Source organism: Ursus arctos, unplaced genomic scaffold (genome assembly GCF_023065955.2).
Source record: "Ursus arctos isolate Adak ecotype North America unplaced genomic scaffold, UrsArc2.0 scaffold_57, whole genome shotgun sequence".
Classification (NCBI taxonomy): Eukaryota; Metazoa; Chordata; class Mammalia; order Carnivora; family Ursidae; genus Ursus; species Ursus arctos.
The window spans coordinates 153,205-172,225 of record NW_026623075.1 but is presented as its reverse complement, the minus strand read 5'-3'; the positions used below and the strand labels follow the sequence as shown (position 1 = coordinate 172,225).

Sequence of the window (19,021 nt, the reverse complement as noted above, 5' to 3'; positions counted from 1 at the left end):
GCAGTGATAATAAGTCATCACCATCTTTTTACTAGTGTTAACATGTCCACCAAGAAGCTGGGTAAAGCTATCTTTTAATAAAACTATCTTTTAAAAAGTATTTTTGGAAGACTATCATGTATAATACTGAAATGTCAGTGAAATAGGGCAATTTGATGTCTTTTTAGTAGGAAATGCTCCCATACAAAGACACACAATCACACTCTTATTCATTGGAGGTGGGTTAATGATTTGGGGGAAAAAAATTACACCTTTTTTAATACATTGAAACGTGTTTCCAATGATTATTTTAGGTATTCCTTACTTGGATAGCCTCCCCTCAGTCTTAATTTTAATATCATGGTAGCCAGTGATGCTAACACTACGTTGTGTGGCATGGTGGTAACTACATGGTGTTGTGAGATTTGAGTCTCAGTTTATGACTGTGTGAACTTGAATGCAGTGGTTATCGTTATCTGTGAAATACATGTGCCCTTACCCCCTCAGGGTTTAAGTTAAGAGATTTAAATAGAATAATGTATACAAGATGTCCATCTAACATGATTCTTGTGGCAGATATCATCATATCTCACAGCTGACCCTGTAAGAATTTCCCTAATCATAATTAAATCTTTTTACAGGTGAACTGGTTTAAGAATAGGGATGAGATGCTGGTTGTGCTTCCCAAGCTGGACAGCAGCTTAGATGAATACCTAAGCTTGCAAGAGCAGCTGACAGACGTGGAAAAACTTCAAGGCAAACTGCTGGAAGAAATAGAGTTTCTAGAAGGAGCTGAAGGGGTGGACCATCCTTCTCACACTCTGCAACACAGGTTTAAAAGTGTTGAACACTTGTTTCTAAATATATGCCATTAAGGAGAATTTTCATATTTGTGTAAACATTGTCAACTTGAATTAGAGTTATTGCAGCAATTTACATAAATGACAAAAGCTCTCCCAAGGACTGCAGTTTCGAATTGTTAATACACAGAAATTCACTTAAATTTTCTGCTTTATTATAGGTAATTGAAATGTTTGGGTAATTATGGGAGATAAGTGGATATAGTGGTTAGAACATGAACTTGGATTCAGAAAACCTGAGGTTTGGGTTTCTCTCTACATTTTGTGTCTGGATCCTTATTCATTACAGTGGCAGTTATTTTACCCACTTTGCTGAATTAAGCATTAAACTAAATAGAATGATCTAAGTGAATGAACTTTGTACAGTGCAGATGCTTGGTAAAGGGTAAATATACAAATGCCACACACTGCATGAGTCTCTGAGATTAAAAGATCTGTGAAGTATCCATCGTTTACACTAAAGATAACTCAACACCTGGCTGGTGTGGTGGGTTTTGAAAATGTTTTATTTAAAATTGTGAGTATAGTTGAGAGAATTACAGGAAAAACAGAGAAGTAGGGGACATTTGAGCAGTGCACTCAAGATTGAAAAGGAACTTACCAGGCAGTCCCAAGTATGAGCAGAATCAAGGTTTATGAAAGTACATAGAAGGAAGAAGCAATTTAAAAGAATTTTTCCCTCCAATTAGGTATTCTGAACACACTCAACTACAGACTCAGCAAAGGGCTGTTCAGGAAGCAATCCAGGTGAAGCTGAATGAATTTGAACAGTGGATAACACATTATCAGGCTGCGTTCAATAATTTAGAAGCAACACAGCTTGCAAGTCTGCTTCAGGAGATAAGCTCACAAATGGACCTTGGTATGGGTTGATTTATCTTAGATACACATGTTAAGCATGTGAGTTTTGTATTTGTGTGTGTATGTGTGGGGTTCTGGTTTGTGCTCCTTTCAATGACTGCTGCTTTGGAATAGTTTCACCGTGATTAATAATCGTTTTTTACCAAAAGGTCCTCCAAGCTATGTGCCAGCGACAGCCTTTCTACAGAATGCTGGCCAGGCGCACTTGATTAGCCAGTGTGAGCAGCTGGAGGGGGAAGTGGGCGCTCTTCTCCAGCAGAGGCGCTCAGTGCTCCGAGGTTGTCTGGAACAGCTGCATCACTATGCAACCGTAGCTCTGCAGTATCCAAAGGCCATATTTCAGAAACATCGAATTGAGCAGTGGAAGACCTGGATGGAAGAACTCATCTGTAACACCACAGTAGAGCGCTGTCAAGAACTCTACAGGAAGTGCGTTGATCACACTTAATTTTCTTGACCTCTCTTGGGATTAGATGCAAAGTTGTGTTCAAATTATTATTATCATGTGTGCATAATATTTCATTTTTCTGAAAGAAATTGTTGAGGGATGGAAGCTGAATGGGATCAATTTTTTCTTGGTTTTAAGATGATTTGAGGTCATGTTTTCCCTTATAAGAGGGTGTGTTTTTCCTAATTGATTAAATGTATCCCAGTATCAGAGTGATGGGATCAGGGTAAAGAGAGCTAAACTCAGTTGAGCTGTCGCTCACTAACAAGTGGTCTTGGAAAATGACTTGAGCTCTTGAGACTTTTTCTTACTTGTAAAAATGGTTTCTGCTATTTAAGGTTCGAGGATCAAAGGCTCCAGTGTAAAATGTGAACTAACTTTACAAGCAGGAAGTGGGTTACATTGTAAACAAGCACCTCTCTCTCTCTGTGTAGATATGAAATGCAGTATGCTCCCCAGCCTCCACCAGCAGTGTGTCAGTTCATCACTGCCACGGAGATGACCCTGCAGCGGTACGCAGCCGACATCAACAGCAGGCTGATCAGACAAGTGGAACGCTTGAAACAGGAAGCTGTCACTGTGCCTGTTTGTGAAGATCAGTTGAAAGAAATTGAACGTTGCATTAAAGTTTTCCTTCACGAGAATGGAGAAGAAGGATCTTTGAGTCTAGCAAGTGTTATTATTTCTGCCCTTTGTACTCTTACAAGGTGAGTTAGCCAACTCCAGATTGAGTTTGTTGTCTTGAAAACATTCATACTGAGATTTCCTGTCCTTTTTTTTAATACCATCTTAAGGTATTCTTTTACTTTCATTAGTCTTGCCCACTGTTACGGCTGCTCTACTTCCTTTCTGAGTTTGAGGTATCCACTCGTCTGTGTGAGTGTAGCTGATAGGTTTCACTGTATAAACCCTTGTTGCATTTAGGCGGAACCTGATGATGGAAGGTGCAGCTTCAAGTGCTGGGGAGCAACTGGTGGACCTGACCTCTCGGGATGGAGCCTGGTTCTTGGAGGAGCTCTGCAGTATGAGTGGGAACGTCACTTGCCTGGTGCAGTTGCTGAAGCAGTGCCACCTGGTGCCACAGGACTTGGACATTCCGAACCCAATGGAAGCTTCTGAGGCAGTTCATTTAGCTAATGGAGTGTATACCTCACTTCAGGTGAGCGCTTTTAGATTAGCTTAAAATTGATAAGTTTGTTTTAGATATTGAACATTGTACTTCTTATCACTGGCTCAGAAAAGCAATTTGACTTTTTCCCTTTTAATGTTGCTTAATTGATCACTTAAAGATCAGTGTGAGGTTTGTGGCCAGAAATTGGTTACAGTCGCATATGTCTGTTCTTAATACATGCATTAAACCTCTGAAGGTATAACTTATCTAAACTTAGAAAACATTAAAATATATTTCTCACATATTTATAGGAATTAAATTCAAATTTCCGGCAAATCATATTTCCAGAAGCACTGAGATGTTTAATGAAAGGAGAATACACATTAGAAAGTATGCTTCATGAGCTGGACAGTCTTATTGAGCAGACAACTGACGGCGTTCCCCTGCAGACTCTAGTAGAATCTCTTCAGGCCTATTTAAGAAACGCGGCTATGGGACTCGAGGAGGAAACGCATGCTCATTACATCGATGTTGCCAGGCAAGTGAATGGTAGCTGTGACGGAGCTGGGGAAGCCAGGTGACAGGTTCTGGGCTCTGTGCTGCAAGTTTAGCTTTAATTGTACAGCAGATAGAACTACTAACAAATGCTTCTATACAGATCTTTTTTAAAAAGTTTATTTGTTTGGGGGGCACTTGGGTGGCTCAGTCAGTTAAGCGTCTGCCTTCGGCTCAGGTACTGGGATCAAGCCCTGCATCAGGCTGCTTGCTCAGCAGGGAGTCTGCTTCTCCCTCTGCCTGCCACTCCCCCTGCTTGTGCTCTCTCTCTCTCTCTCAAATGAATAAATAAAATCTTTAAAAAATAGTTTATTTATTTGGAAATAATTACAGAGTCATAGGAAGTTGTACGATAACGTGTGTGTAGGGACGTCTTGTGCAGGCTCCATCCTTCCTGCGCTCTTAGCATCTTGCATCCCTGTAGTACTGTGGCACCACCACAAAGTGGATGTCGGTACAGTCGACAGAGCTTACCGAGATTTCCCCAGTGACGCGTGCACCCTGGGTTTGTAGCTCCATGCAGTTTTATCACATACACACTATACTTTTAGTGTTGTTTCACCATATGTGTGCTGCACATACACAAAGTGGAGTGTGGTATTTTTTAAGCCAGCCCTTGGAACTCCATGGAAGCATCTGAGCCAGTTTAGTTAGTTAATGGAGTATACACTGCACTTCAGGTAAATGCTTAAACTTTGCTTAAACTTTATAAGTATGTTTTAGGTACTGAACATGGTGTTTTCCACCTCTGAAATGCAGAAAAACAGTTTGACTTTGGAACCTGCAAAGGTTGGGTGGTTCCTCCAGCCAATGCATTATGTCCCTAGCTAAGCTGTAAGCCTCTTTGTCTCTGGTGACTTCAGACCTCTTTTTTGGGCATTCTGGTGTCGAGTTCACCCCAGAGAGTGTAATTGAGGGAGTAGAAATGGATTGACCTGTTGTGCTTCCTCCTGTGAGAAAATTCAAAGAAAGGAAAGTAGAATAGTATAATGTACCTTCATTTTCCCACCTGAGGTAATTATCTGCACCTGCTTAAATTGTTTAAATTATTTATCTTGTTTAAATTGTACCGCCCCGATTATTTTGAAGCAAGTATCTTTTCATTTTTAAATACTATTCGAAGTACATATATCTAAAATAGAAACTTAGTTTCCTTTATCATGGTGTCATTACTTCACCCCAAAAGTTAACAGTAATTCTTTAATGTTTTCTGTTATCTGCATTCATAATTTTCCAATTTATGTTTCTTTGTAGTTGTTTCACCATAAGTAGAAAAAATGAGTGTAATTATTATAGCATAAACTAAAAGTCAGCTGGATGATGATTTCAATTATTTGCACAAGAGCTTTATCATTTAAATTTCTAGCATTATTTAAAAAGTTAGATGCCAAATCTATACACCTTTCTTACTAAATTTCAGCCCTTATTTATCTCCCTTTAATATCTAATTCAGATTTCTCTTACCCTCAAATGGATGATTATTTATTTTTCATGTATGATTTGGGTGACAGACTTAATGCCTGATCTGTTACAGCTTGTTTTACCTTGTTTTGGAGAAACTCTGATTATCTCAAGAAAAAATTGCATACCATTTTGTAGCTCTTTTTTCCATTAGAAATTGCTCTGGTTAGCCTTTTTAAATTCTCTTAATAGTTTTATAGTTATTTCTGTATGTGTGTGTGATAAAGTTGAAAATCTAGTTAACATTAGTAACATGAATTGATACTATTTGTAGGTTCCAGGAGTGCTGTTTTTGATTTTTTATATAATATGTTCAGACTAGTCTCCAGATACATAAGCCACTGTGTAAGCCTTAAGTTAATGATGATGTATGGGGTGAATTTCTGAAGACTTACACTCAAACTATGCATTATTCAAAACCAGGTGTGCCACGGGTGGCAGGCATTTGAGTTTATGGTCTATAGTTGGCTCTATCATGTATGTGACAGTAAGTAGTATGAACATACCTGACAGTTTTTGCTAAAGTCCTCCAGCTTTAGAATTGTATGATTCTTGACATTTATTGGGGGTTTGTATTATTTTACATTCTTTGTGTAAAGTGAGACTGTAGTATCTTACATAGTTCTTTTAAAAATTGTCATAATTCAAGTTTGCCTAAAATTTAATCATGTGAACAGTTACTGACACTGAATTGGAACCATTACCATCACATTGTACTGGCACTGCATGTCATTTTATCCTAACACTCTTTCCTGCATGCAAAAAGATTTCTAGGGGTGCCTGGGTGGATCAGTCGAGTAAGCGACTCTTGATTTCGGCTCAGGTCGTGATCCAGAGGACCTGATCTAGAGAGCCTGGGATTGAGCCCCATGTGGGGCTCTGCGCTCAGCGGGGAGTCTGCTTGAGAATTCTCTCCCTCTGTCCCTCCTCCCACTTGTGTTCTTTCTCTCTCTCTCTCAAATAAATAAAATAAACCTTTAAAAAAAAAAGATTTATTTTCCAGATCACATGTTAGCTGTGACTTATACTGACCTTTTGTGTTTTTCCCCAAATTTACTACTCTTCCGTAGGATGTTAATTCCCTTTTCTTTTTCTCTAGAATACTTCATGCTCAATATGGTGAATTAATCCAACCAAGAAACGGTTCGGTTGATGAAACACCAAAAATGTCAGCTGGCCAGATGCTTTTGGTAGCATTTGATGGCATGTTTGCCCAAGTTGAAACTGCTTTTGGCTTATTAGTTGAAAAGGTAAATACTGATTTTATGAATAAATAATGCACGTGTGGTAAAGTAGTACTTCACTGTGTGAAGAGTAATGAACTTTGTTTTTTTTTTTTTTTTTTTTTTTTTTGCATAGTTAAATAAGATGGAAATTCCCATAGCTTGGCGAAAGATTGACATTATAAGGGAAGCCAGGAGTACCCAAGTCAATTTTTTTGATGACGATAATCACCGGCAGGTGCTAGAGGAGATTTTCTTTCTAAAAAGACTACAGACAATTAAGGAGTTCTTCAGGCTCTGTGGTACCTTTTCTAAAACTTTATCAGGTAATCTTTCACATTTAAACATGCTGGATTTACTTGTGTAGAACTTTGGAAGGGGGCAGGATGGAGTAGGCTTAACTTAATTGAATCTTCATAAGGTCTTGTTTTTAAATAGCATCATTATTACCTTATTTTACTTTGCATGAAGTACTTTACGAAAGTTTTCCTTTTTTAGGATCGAGTTCACTTGAAGATCAGAATACTGTAAATGGACCTGTACAGATTGTCAACGTGAAAACCCTTTTTAGAAACTCCTGTTTCAGTGAAGACCAGATGGCCAAACCCATAAAGGCATTCACAGCTGACTTCGTGAGGCAGCTCTTGATTGGACTCCCAAACCAAGCCCTAGGACTCACCCTCTGCAGTTTTATCAGTGCTCTAGGGGTAGACATTATTGCTCAAGTAGAGGCAAAGGATTTTGGTGCTGAAAGCAAAGTTTCTGTTGATGATCTTTGTAAGAAAGCAGTGGAGCACAACATTCAGATTGGGAAGTTCTCTCAGCTGGTCATGAACAGGGCAACTGTGTTAGCAAGTTCCTATGATACTGCCTGGAAGAAGCATGACTTGGTGCGCAGGCTGGAAACCAGTATTTCTTCTTGTAAGACAAGCCTGCAGCGTGTTCAGCTGCATATTGCCATGTTTCAAGTAAGTGTTTTTTCCTAATGTGTTTTTCTCCACTATAGGAATTTGAAAACTAGGGGGAATTAATATAACAATGTAAAGAAGAAAATATTTAAAAGTCCTGGATTGCGCCAGCTTGCAGCAAAGCCAGCTTTTTGGCATTTTGGTATTTCTTTCCTGTTTTTCCTTGTTTCTGTTCCATGTAGTTGAGAATATTTTGTGTTTACACTTTGTGACCTTTAACTTTGTTTCCATCAGTGTTGTATGGTTGGTATCCTCTGTATCATTAAGTATTACTTGTAAATATGATTTCTAATGGTTGAATTTATTCGTTATATGAATATGCCTCCTATATTATTTAACATATAATTAAGATTGTTTCTAAAGTGACTTCTGTTTCCCTGATGCTCTAATGATGTGATAACAGCTTTGTGCATGAATCCATCATCATTTGGAATTTGTTTTTAGAGGCCTGTTTTTGTCTGTGATCATTTAGGGAGCAGTATGACAACACAGGCTTTGCGGGTGAGATGGATTTAGATTCAGGTGTGTGAACTTGGGTTTAATCCTCCCTCAGGTGGGAACCATACTTCTCACAAAGATTGCGGACTATGAGGGTTAAAAATGATGTTTTATATGAGACACTAAGCACAGTATAAATTGTAGCTCTTCTCTTCTTTTCTTTTCTTTTCTTTTCTTTTCTTTTCTTCTCTTTTCTTCTCTTTTCTTTTCTTTTCTTTTCTTTCCTCCCTTCCTCTCTCTCATTCTCCTCCCTTTCTTTCTGTTTTCCTTTCTTTCTTTCCTTCCTTTCTTTCTTCCTTCCCTTTCCTTTTTCTTTTCTTTCCTCCCTTCCTCCCTCCCTCCCTCTCCTCTCTCTCTTTCTTTCTTCTTTCTACCTTGCTTTTCTTTCTTCCTCCCTTCCCCTTCCTTCTTTTTTCTTTTCTTTTCTTTTATTTTCTTTTCCTTCTTTTCTTTCTTCCAAATATAGGCTTCAATATTGTCTGTAGCTTCAAACGGGTTGTGTAAGTTGGAGTAATATTTGGGGACTGTGTTTTCCTGGGATCTGTTTTGGTACAAACGCTGGTTACTTTGTATTATTTATGTTGAAGGTGCTTCCCCATGGTGGAGTTGGTGGCTTCAGCCTCAGTGCATGAATCAGCATATTTCCTTCTCTTTGCAGTTTTATCATGAGCTGTTTTTTTTAGCTCATAAATTAAGAAAAGTAATTTATTCACATTTTGAAATTGTATTTATTATATATTAATGGTCTCTAGCACATTGCAATCTTTTTGTATTTTTTCTTATAAATTATGTAATGTTGTAAGTTTTATTTATACATTCTAGAGTTTATTCCCTTAAAAAAATCGACAACTGTATGGAAAGTGTTGTAAAAATCCTTACAATTTTGTTGATCTAAACAAATGTTCATGTAGCCCAAATATCTCTTGGGCCTTCTGGGGCCTCCCTTAAAACATATAAGATAGCTCGATCCTCGGAGCAGTTGCCTGCCCCTTTCTGCAACTTTTAGGTTCTCTGGAGAATTCTTTGTTCTGTGACTGCTGCCATCATTTCTTTTAATCACTTGCTTAGCCTCATGCTGGACAGTCTTCACCTCTCCACCATCCATCCCCCCCATGCCCTTTCCAGCCTCAACTGAAGATATCTTTTGGAGGGATTGTATAGCAGACTTTTGCATGAACTTGGAAACATCTTCAGAATTACTGCCTAGATGTTGCATATCACTGATCTAAGAAATTTATCAGCCATTCTCTACATTAGGAAATTTTTCACCTGGTTATGATTCTTTTGTAATGTTTCTGCTATTACACTTCTCTGGCTACTTCGCTTTGCTGCAGCTGGTTTTTTTTTCCCCCTCTTTCCCCAGTTCCAATTTGCACCTCGCCTACCTTTATCTAAAGGTCCCCCCCGCCCCCCCACCGCCTGCTGATTTTTTTACATTGCCTTTTCTTTGAACAGTGGCAGCATGAAGACCTCCTTATCAATAGACCACAAGCCATGTCAGTTACACCTCCCCCTCGGTCTGCCATCCTAACCAGCATGAAAAAGAAACTCCATACTCTGAGCCAAATTGAAACTTCAATTGCAACAGTTCAGGTGTGTTTTGTCAGACCTTACTTGCAGTACATTCCACTTTCAGAAATGACCTACACTGTGATGACGTGTTCAGTATATCTATATATCTGTCCTTGGCTTCTAAGCCACAGGGGCATACTCCTTTTGCACTATTATTTTTAATTTATATCTTTTTTTCTTACCCTCCAGAGTAACCAAATCTTATGGTATTTTTAACCAGGAATAGAGACATACTAAATATTTCAGGTTTTTAATGGATTTGATGATCACTCTGCCTTTATATGTTAAGGGAACCTTGGTAATTAGAAAAACTTGAATATTTTAATTTGTTTTCTGAAAGGCACATAAGCAGTTATATCTGGCTTACTATTCCTACCTAAAAAGCTTAGTCCTCTTTTTTCATTTTGAGAAGAATGCGTGCGCGCGTCTGCGTGAGTCGAGAGCGTCAGAGGGAGAGGGGGAGGGAGAGAGAATCTTAAGCAAGCTTCACGCTTAGCACGGACCTTGACTCAGGGCTCAGTCTCACAACCCGGAGATCATGACCTGAGCCGAAATCAAGAGTTGGACGCTTAACTGATTGAGCCACCCAGGCACCCAGCTTGGGCATTTCTTACGTGTAGTTAACAATATTTTATGATGTCAAAGGCAATAGAACGTTTTCCTGACTACTATTATTGAGTGTATTTCTTCATAATTTCTGCCTAATATTTAATCTCACCTCCTTTTTTAAAATAAGAAACAGGTCTTGATAATGGTTAGATATGTCTTTATGTTGTGTCTCCTTATTTCTCATGTACTCAGAAGTAACTGACATTTTTCTGTTCATTTTACAAATTAATTTTGTATAAAATCAAGTGTAATCACTTCTGTAATTTTTACATTTTTAATGAAACTTTTCTGGAGCTCACTTCTTTGAATATTGTGAAATACCTTTTCTCTACAGTGTATTAGGCCTAGTTTTCAGTTTTGGAGAATGAATACCTGCCCTTTCTAATTTTAGAGGTGTGTTTCTTTGAGAGAAAGAGGGAGAGAAGCACAGGAAAGACAGGATGTGAATTCCTCCGCCTGAAGTGTTGAATAAATAATGAGATAACTTTGTTATATAAAACCTTCCTTATCATGATAATATGGATAGATTTTTACTGTTATTTATAAACTTTTGAATTTGGAAGAATTTGATTTTTATCTTTCATAATCAAAAATATAAATGGATTTTTAAATTAAGTTTTTTATTTTAATTCTAGTTAGTTAACATACAGGGTTATGTTAGTTTCAGGTACACAGTATAGTGATTCGGTAGTGCTATACATGACTCAGTGCTCATTGTGATAAGTGTACTCTTTAATCCCCACTGTCTCTTTCACCACCACCACCGTGCGCCGCGCCCCCCCCCCCCCCCCCCGCCCAGCGCACCTCCCCTCTTGTAACCACCAGTTTTTTCTCTATAGTTAAAGAGTCTGTTTTTTGGTTTGTCTCTCTCCCCTCCTTTTTTTCCTTCCCTTTGTTCATTCGTTTTGTTTCTCAATTTCCATATATGAGTGAAATCATGTATCTGTCTTTCTCTGAGTAACTTATTTCACTTAGCATTATACTCTCTAGCTCCATCCATGTTGTTGCAAATGGTAAATGGAATTTCTTATGGATAGCACATAAGGGCAAATACTACTTTATTTAAAAATGAAAATCTTGGGGCACTTGGGTGGCTCAGTCTGTTGAGTGTCCAACTCTTGGTTTGGCTCAGGTCGTGATCTCATGGGTCATGGGGTTGGGCCTACATCAGGCTCTGCGCTCAGTGGGGAATCTGCTTGGAAGATTCTCTCCCTCTACCTCTCCCTCCACTTGCTCACTCTCTCTGAAGTAAATAGATGGATCTTTAAAAAAAAAAAAAAAAAAAAACATTAAAATCTTCTGCAAATTTTAAGACAAACTAAAAGCCATGTCTTACCTCCCCAGACATGTTTAGCCTTAAATTTTGAAAGTGAAATAAAGATTAATTCCAATAGATGTACGTTAAAAATGTTTTGTAAATTATGTGTGTCCCATCCTGCTTCTTTTGAATCTTGCTTGTATTTGTGTAAAATGCTCACCAGGAATTAGAAAGTGTCAAATATTCACTGAGGTTCTGCTGGCTTTTATAGGAGAAACTAGCAGCCCTTGAAGCAAGTATTGAACAGCGACTCAAGTGGGCAGGTGGTGCCAACCCTGCACTGGCACCTGTGTTGCAGGATTTTGAAGCAACAATAGCTGAAAGAAGAAATCTTGTCCTTAAAGAGAGCCAAAGAGCAAGCCAGGTATTGGGATCCACGTGCACCGTCTTTGTTTTCCGTATGGGATTCCGCAACTGATTGGAAGTGACACGTGGGATCACTAGGGGTAGCTTGAGAGTCCACCCTCTAGTTCACAGTACTGGGAAGAGGGACTGATAGGCCTTGGTGGGAAGGGCATCCCTTAGGCTGAGCTCACAGCCAGATATCTCCCTAGACCTTTACTGCCTCCTAGCTAAATATAAAATGGATTCAGCTTCTATTGGAAAATAAGGAGTTTAATTCCATATTTGTCTGAGGTTCTCTCTATGCAACTACGGTGATTCTGTGGCAGTAAAATGCCTTTATGACCTTGTGAACCTGCCAGAGGTTGTGGATTAACTTCGTTATGATTGGGGGAAGGGGACAAAAGCAACAAACAAACAAACAAACAAAAAACAAAAAAAAAATTAGGTAATTTTCAATCAGGTATAAAATTACACTAATACAATGATTTCCCTATCCTCATAACCAATTAAAGTTTAGTGATTGTCAACTTAAGTCCCACTTTCTTTCCTCTATACTTCCTCTTCCCCATCCCATTTGTAATGAAATCCCAAATGTTTTTTCATTTTATAAAGGTGAGAACCATTTACATAATTATAATAGTACTGTCATACCTTAAAAGATGTGCATTATATTGTCAAATGTCCAGTTAGTATTTTGTGATCTTTATTGTAAAGTTTGGGAAAAGTAGAAGCAGAAGGGCAACATTCCAAATTGAAATTTGGACATAGCATAAATAAATTGCAGCTGAATATCGTAACAGTTATATTATGAAGTAATTTTCTATCTGAAAGCAAACATGTAGAAGATACTTCTACATAATTGTACTTAGGTGCTTTTAACCGTCTCACACCTAATGACATCAACCAAAACAAGGTACATTTACTCATAGCCTTTATCAGGATTAGATCTCTTTCCCAAAAGAGTCGTTCATACATTTTTCAGGACCAGTCGTGGTCCTGAATTCTGGAAATGAATAGGTAGTATTTTTTCATGTTAAATTAAAATTGCATTTACCCCCTTATTGTGATGGTTCCATTCCTCTTTGCCTCTTCACAGGTCACTTTCCTCTGCAGCAATATCATTCATTTTGAAAGTTTACGAACTAGGACTGCAGAAGCCTTAAACCTGGATGCTGCATTATTTGAACTAATCAAACGATGTCAGCAAATGTGTTCATTTGCATCACAGTTCAACAGTTCAGTCTCTGAGTTAGAGCTTCGTCTATTACAGAGAGTGGTGAGTCTTAAATCTTGGTGTGGGAGTAAAGTGACTTGTTGATGAAAATGATAAGGCCAGGGTTATGCCCTCAAAGTCAGTGTAATATAGTCACTCAGTTTACGTTTATGCAGTGTGTGTACTATATATAAAATGTTGTTATAAGGGATCTAATGATTAACTCTAGGGGTGCCTGTCTGGCTTGTTTGGTGGAGCATGTGACTCTTGATCTCCAGGTTGTAAGTTCGAACCTCACATTGAATGTAGAGATTACTTAAAAATAAAATCTTAAAAAAATAATAATGATTAAATCTTGCTCTTAGCCCCCAAGGAACCTATTAATTATAAATAATACAATGAATTAAAAAGTTAAAAGAATCTCAGAGCCACAGTGGAAGTACTGTGGAGGCTCAGAGGGGAGGAGAAATTCAGTGTGTAGCAAATGACTTAGATGTACTGACAATAGGGTAGCAGACAGAGGGCTGGTGGAAGGTGAATGCTGGACAGGAGAGTTGAGTCCAGAAATAGCAAGTTGATAAATTCGGTGTTTATCTTTTTTTTTTTTTTTTTTAAAGATTTTATTTATTTATTTGACAGAGATAGAGACAGCCAGTGAGAGAGGGAACACAAGCAGGGGGAGTGGGAGAGGAAGAAGCAGGCTCATAGTGGAGGAGCCTGATGTGGGGCTCGATCTCTTAACGCCGGGATCACGCCCTGAGCCGAAGGCAGACGCTCAACCGCTGTGCCACCCAGGCGCCCCTCGGTGTTTATCTTTTATGGGAAGGTTTTAGGCTGTGTATTAATTAGGAAACTCCGCTGTCTTTCTAAAGAGTGGTTTACACTGGGTTTAGGGTCTTAGATACAGATCATCTTTGTTATTCAAAGATGATATTTTTTGTGTCTTAAACTTTAAGCATTTATTCACTGTGTGATTATGCAGAAAAATCAGAAATCTTAATCTGTATTTCATAGATTATTTAAATTATTAAGTGCTGTTATTTACATAATTAGTTCATGACTTAGCAAATGAAGTTCTTTGTGTCCGCTTGAGTTACAAATACCTTTTGATGGCGGTGATAAAGGAAAGACTCTTCCATTATTCTATCTGATACTTAAATCAAACAAATGCTTGTTCTGTTTAGGACACCAGTCTTGAACATCCTATTGGCAGCTCTGAATGGCTTTTGTCAGCACACAAACAACTGACCCAGGATATGTCTACTCAGAGGGCAATTCAGACAGAGAAGGAGCAACAGATAGAAGCAGTCTGTGAAACAATTCAGAATCTGGTTGATAATATAAAGACTGTGCTCACTGGTCATAACCGGCAACTTGGAGATGTCAAACATCTCCTGAAAGCAATGGCTAAGGTAAGATTAATACCATTGATACACAGTTAACTCCCTCCTTTCATAAAATTACAGTACTTAAAAATACATAGTTGTGTTTGGGGAAATAATGGTATAAACAAAAACAACTTCTCTTCCAGTTTGTTTGTAATTGAGTTAATTTGTGTGTTTTATCAGTCAGTCACTTTTTTTTTCTTTTTAAAGCAGGTTGTAGTATACTGATTTTTTACCCAGAGAAACTGAGGGTTAAAGCGATCGATTCACCCAAAGTCCTATAACTTAACAGTAGAGCTGAAACTTGAACATAGCCTCAGAGTGTTTTGATCTCCCCAACATCTTTCCCTCCTTCAGACCCTTATTCCTAAGCTCATATGAGTTTGTCTCCAGAATGAATGAAATATTCTCTCTTCCCTCCAGTATCCCACGTAATCTACATAGTAAAGAAATTGAGCCCCGAGAAAAGGCTAAATAATTTCATCATTACAAAACAGCAAATCATCTAACTTAGGGATTTGTTTTGACTTGGAGTTCTTATTTTGTGCTGGAAATAAGATTCCTGTAGAATAGGATTAAAATGTAATAAACAGATTAAACACATATTTGAAAAACACTTATTACCTGTTATTAAAAATGTGACTGTCTTATGAGTTACTCTTGAAACAAATACCATTTCTCCTCATCATTACAATATTGATTCTAGGATGAAGAAGCTGCTCTGGCAGATGGTGAAGATGTTCCCTATGAGAACAGTGTTAGGCAATTCTTAGGTGAATATAAATCCTGGCAAGACAACATTCAGACGGTGCTCTTTACGTTAGTCCAAGCTATGGGTCAGGTTCGAAGTCAAGAACACGTTGAAATGCTCCAGGAAATAACTCCCACCTTGAAAGAACTGAAAACACAAAGTCAGAGGTAGGAATTCCTTCTGGCCTAAATTTAAAATGTAGTCAAAACATGAGCAAAACATCTGGTATAGTAAGTTTGGTTTATTTAATTCATCTCATTTTTTTCCTGTTCATATTTATAAGCAGTTACCTGGTGAAGCATTTCATAAATAAGCCATTTTATTTTGTATTTCAGTATCTATAATAATTTAGTGGGTTTTGCATCACCCTTAGTCACCGATGCAACAAATGAATGTTCGAGTCCAACGTCATCTGCTACTTATCAGCCATCCTTTGCTGCAGGTATGACTTCTCCACTTCAGAAAAAGATGTGAATCTTGATCTGTTAATAATGTACACATATAGATGCTAAGATGTTTAGTTATCCTTTATGTGTCTTAATATGTTAGTAGTCATCACCTTTTTAAAGGATTTTCTTAAACTCTTGTCACAACTCGAACTGAACACATTCTGGTTTAATTTTAAAAGTACTTGTGTGAGAAAGTAGAAATATCTTATGTTTAAGTCCTTTGTAAATAATTTATGTATATAAAATATATGCTTGTCAGGGAAATTTTTTTAAAAATAGAAAAATTTGTAGTTTCATTCCAGTTGGAGGTAAAACCATTACATATTTGTTGTTGGACTTGCGTGTATGTGTGCACACACGTGCACAAATTGGGGTCATTCTGTGAATGCCATTCTTGTTGCCTTTTCCCACTTACTATTAGAAATTTCCTTGTCATCAAATAACCTTTTAAAAAATGACTTAATGCCCCAATTTAATATGTCATTCTATGTCTTTACCATATTAATGCCACATTGTTGGACAGTTAATATATTTATAGTTTTTTGATGCCACAACAAGCAGTGAGCATCATTGTACAAATTTGTTTCTGAATGTCTAGCTCTTTAGGCTGTATTTTTAGGAGGATAGTATCTGTTTCAAGGGATAAGGACTTTAAGGTGGTAAAATCATATTTATTTTCATGGCTCTACATTTGTAGTTGATGGTTGAGAGAGCACTGCCCTGCTCTCTCCTCTTTATCTTCCTCCATCTTCTGTTTCCATGTGAATTAAGCTACCCACTCTTTCTCTATAGCAGTCCGGAGCAACACTGGCCAGAAGACTCAGCCTGATGTCATGTCACAGAATGCTAGAAAGCTGATTCAGAAAAATCTTGCCACATCAGCAGATACTCCACCAAGCACCATTCCAGGAACTGGCAAGAGTGTTGCTTGTAGTCCTAAAAAGGCTGTCAGAGACCCTAAAACAGGGAAAGGTAATTAGTTAGAATAAGGATACATTAAATATTTATACAAAGTGGTGGTTTTACTTACGTATGTTTCCGTTGCTTCGTAGCTGTGCAAGAGAGAAACTCCTATGCAGTGAGTGTGTGGAAGAGGGTGAAAGCCAAGCTAGAGGGCCGCGATGTTGATCCTAATAGGAGAATGTCAGTTGCTGAACAGGTGACCATTTTTTAAACTTGATCTATCCATTTTAATGCTGCTGAAACAGTACAGGTTTAAAGATACCCTCGCCCACCTCCTTGGTGGTTCATCAAGAAATAAGGAACTGAAATTTATTTTCAGAATTGAGAAGATTTTGAGTAATGGTAGCTCTGGAGTTGTCAAATAAATTTTCACTGTTTTATTCTGATTCTACCCTTTTAGCACATTACCTTTCTCCTCACCCCTCTTCTAATAGAAATTTAAGGTGTGGCTTGACCCCCTCGCTCTCCTTCACCAGAGAGCAATTAATTTGCATTTTAAAGGGAACTATCTGAAGGTTTCTAGCGAAACCAGGGTGAAGTTTTGGGTGCAGGAATAGTATCTATAAAGTGTTTGCGGGGGTGTCTGTTTGTCCGAATTCATTACTCTGAAATTTTCTCATTGTTATTAAAATTGTATATATAAATTTGAGAATGAATCCCCCCACTTGCTGTTTATTTTGAAATTTTTAAACCTACAGAAATGTTGTAGAAATGCTCATGTACTCTTTACCTACCTAGATTTAGTAAACCAGTTGTTTCTCTACATTTGCTTCATCTTTCTGTGCATGTGTATGCATACACCATTTTTCAGAGCCATTTGAGAGTTGCAGACACAGCACTTCATGCCTAAATACTTCCATATATGTCTGCTAAACAAAACATTATTATTAACTCAGAAAACTTACCACTGATGTTAGCATTGACTGTTACCTCACATGCAGTCCATACTCAGATTTCTCCAGTTATCCTAAAATGGCTTTTATTGCTTAGCCCTTCCAACCCCCTGCCTCTCCCTCCCCACAAGAGTTAGTCAAGGCTTATCTTTCATTTTGTATATACTTGTTCTACTTTTAGTTGCCTTAAATGTCTAGAACAGTTCCTGAGCATTTTCATTTTTTTCCTTTTATGATATTGGCCTTTTTGATGTGTTCAGACCAGTCATTTTGTAGAATGTGCCTCACTGTGTATTTGTCTGATATTTTCCTCATAATCAGATTCAGAATCAACATTTTTGGCAGGGTTTGTCAGTGATGTGTTTTTGTACGTGCCATCTTTTGTGTTAAGTTAGGTCATTTGGTCAAGGGTAGTATTCTCCTGAATTCTCCTTTACAAATGTACCTTTTCTTCTGTGGGGTAAAAATTTGAGACTATGAATATCCTGTTTCCTAATGTTTTGACAACCACAATTCAGTTTTAACATCAGCAAGAGAAGGTCTTTTTTTATATTTTAAATGCTGTTACATAGTTGTGTAGGACCTGAAATTAAACTCTTCTTAGTCAAGAATTATTTCCTTAGAAATTGTCAAGTTTGGGGGGGAAAAATCCACAAAACAAAACATGGGTAATAATGAGTCAGGGGTATCTTTGCTTCAGAAGCTTTCTGGTCGGTTAATGGCTTGTGTACTTTCAGAGCAGGGTTTTTTTTTTTTTTTTTTTTTTTTTTTTTTAAGATTTTATTTATTTGAGAGAGCAAGAGCCCACATTACCCGGGGGAGGGGCAAAGGGAGAGGGAGAAGCAGACTCCCTGCTGAGCAGGACGCTGGGCTCCGTCCAGGGCGATGGGATCATGACCTGAGCCCACGCTTAACCGACTGAGCCACACAGGCACTCCATGACTGTCTGTCTCTAGCTCTGTGTCCATTTGTTTGAAGGATGCTTGGCTATGGTGCTTTTTTTTGTATTATTAAATTTTATGTGAAAGAGGGTTAACGGGGCTCACAGGAGTGGGGTAAGTATAGCGTTCTTGGTGCACAGCTTTTGGTGTAAGTTGTCATTCAGCAGCCATATACTGAGCATTTAACATACAGTTGGGCCCTGTGGATTCTCTGAATATAGAGATGATTATATTTCTTACCATTGAAGAAGATTTATCTGAGTCAGAATCAATAGACATTTGTTGAGCATCCAATTATATTTCAGAATCTGCTATGCACTTTTTTTTTACACTGCTTACACATTTACTTAGTGTGACTTCATGTGTTTAACCCCAAGAATACCTGTGGGGTGAGTGGGAGCTCTGTCTTCATCTAAGGATTTACAAGGCTCAAAGGGGTTGTGACTTTCCCAAGACACACATTTTGTAAGCTGTGGAATTATGAGGGAAGCTCGAGTTGTTCAACCTTTCCACCATAGCAACTACACATCCTTTGGATGATTAATCCAGGTGATTAGAAACTTAACTCCTAGAACTCATATATGTCCTTTAAAGGTCTAGATGATTTAAACTACTTTC

The 19,021-nt window shown here is 38.0% G+C and overlaps 1 protein-coding gene across 5 annotated transcripts in view; it reads left to right on the top strand.

Moving 5' to 3' along the window:
• The window catches only part of SMG1 (SMG1 nonsense mediated mRNA decay associated PI3K related kinase), a 98,240-nt gene that overhangs the window by 74,677 nt on the left and 4,542 nt on the right, over positions 1-19,021 (top strand). For 3 of the 5 annotated variants that reach the window (XM_026520243.4, XM_026520245.4, XM_057307659.1), the window contains 17 exons: positions 621-811; positions 1,529-1,701; positions 1,850-2,129; positions 2,583-2,855; positions 3,073-3,307; positions 3,571-3,797; positions 6,375-6,525; positions 6,635-6,824; positions 6,997-7,466; positions 9,420-9,557; positions 11,675-11,827; positions 12,905-13,084; positions 14,206-14,433; positions 15,113-15,324; positions 15,493-15,599; positions 16,399-16,578; positions 16,659-16,765. In XM_026520243.4, coding sequence (XP_026376028.1) covers positions 621-811; positions 1,529-1,701; positions 1,850-2,129; positions 2,583-2,855; positions 3,073-3,307; positions 3,571-3,797; positions 6,375-6,525; positions 6,635-6,824; positions 6,997-7,466; positions 9,420-9,557; positions 11,675-11,827; positions 12,905-13,084; positions 14,206-14,433; positions 15,113-15,324; positions 15,493-15,599; positions 16,399-16,578; positions 16,659-16,765 — 3,495 coding nt within the window. Of the gene's footprint in view, positions 1-620; positions 812-1,528; positions 1,702-1,849; positions 2,130-2,582; positions 2,856-3,072; positions 3,308-3,570; positions 3,798-6,374; positions 6,526-6,634; positions 6,825-6,996; positions 7,467-9,419; positions 9,558-11,674; positions 11,828-12,904; positions 13,085-14,205; positions 14,434-15,112; positions 15,325-15,492; positions 15,600-16,398; positions 16,579-16,658; positions 16,766-18,780; positions 19,016-19,021 lie in introns of those variants that run through there. The other 2 variants (XM_057307658.1, XM_026520244.4) reach the window with 2 other exon arrangements.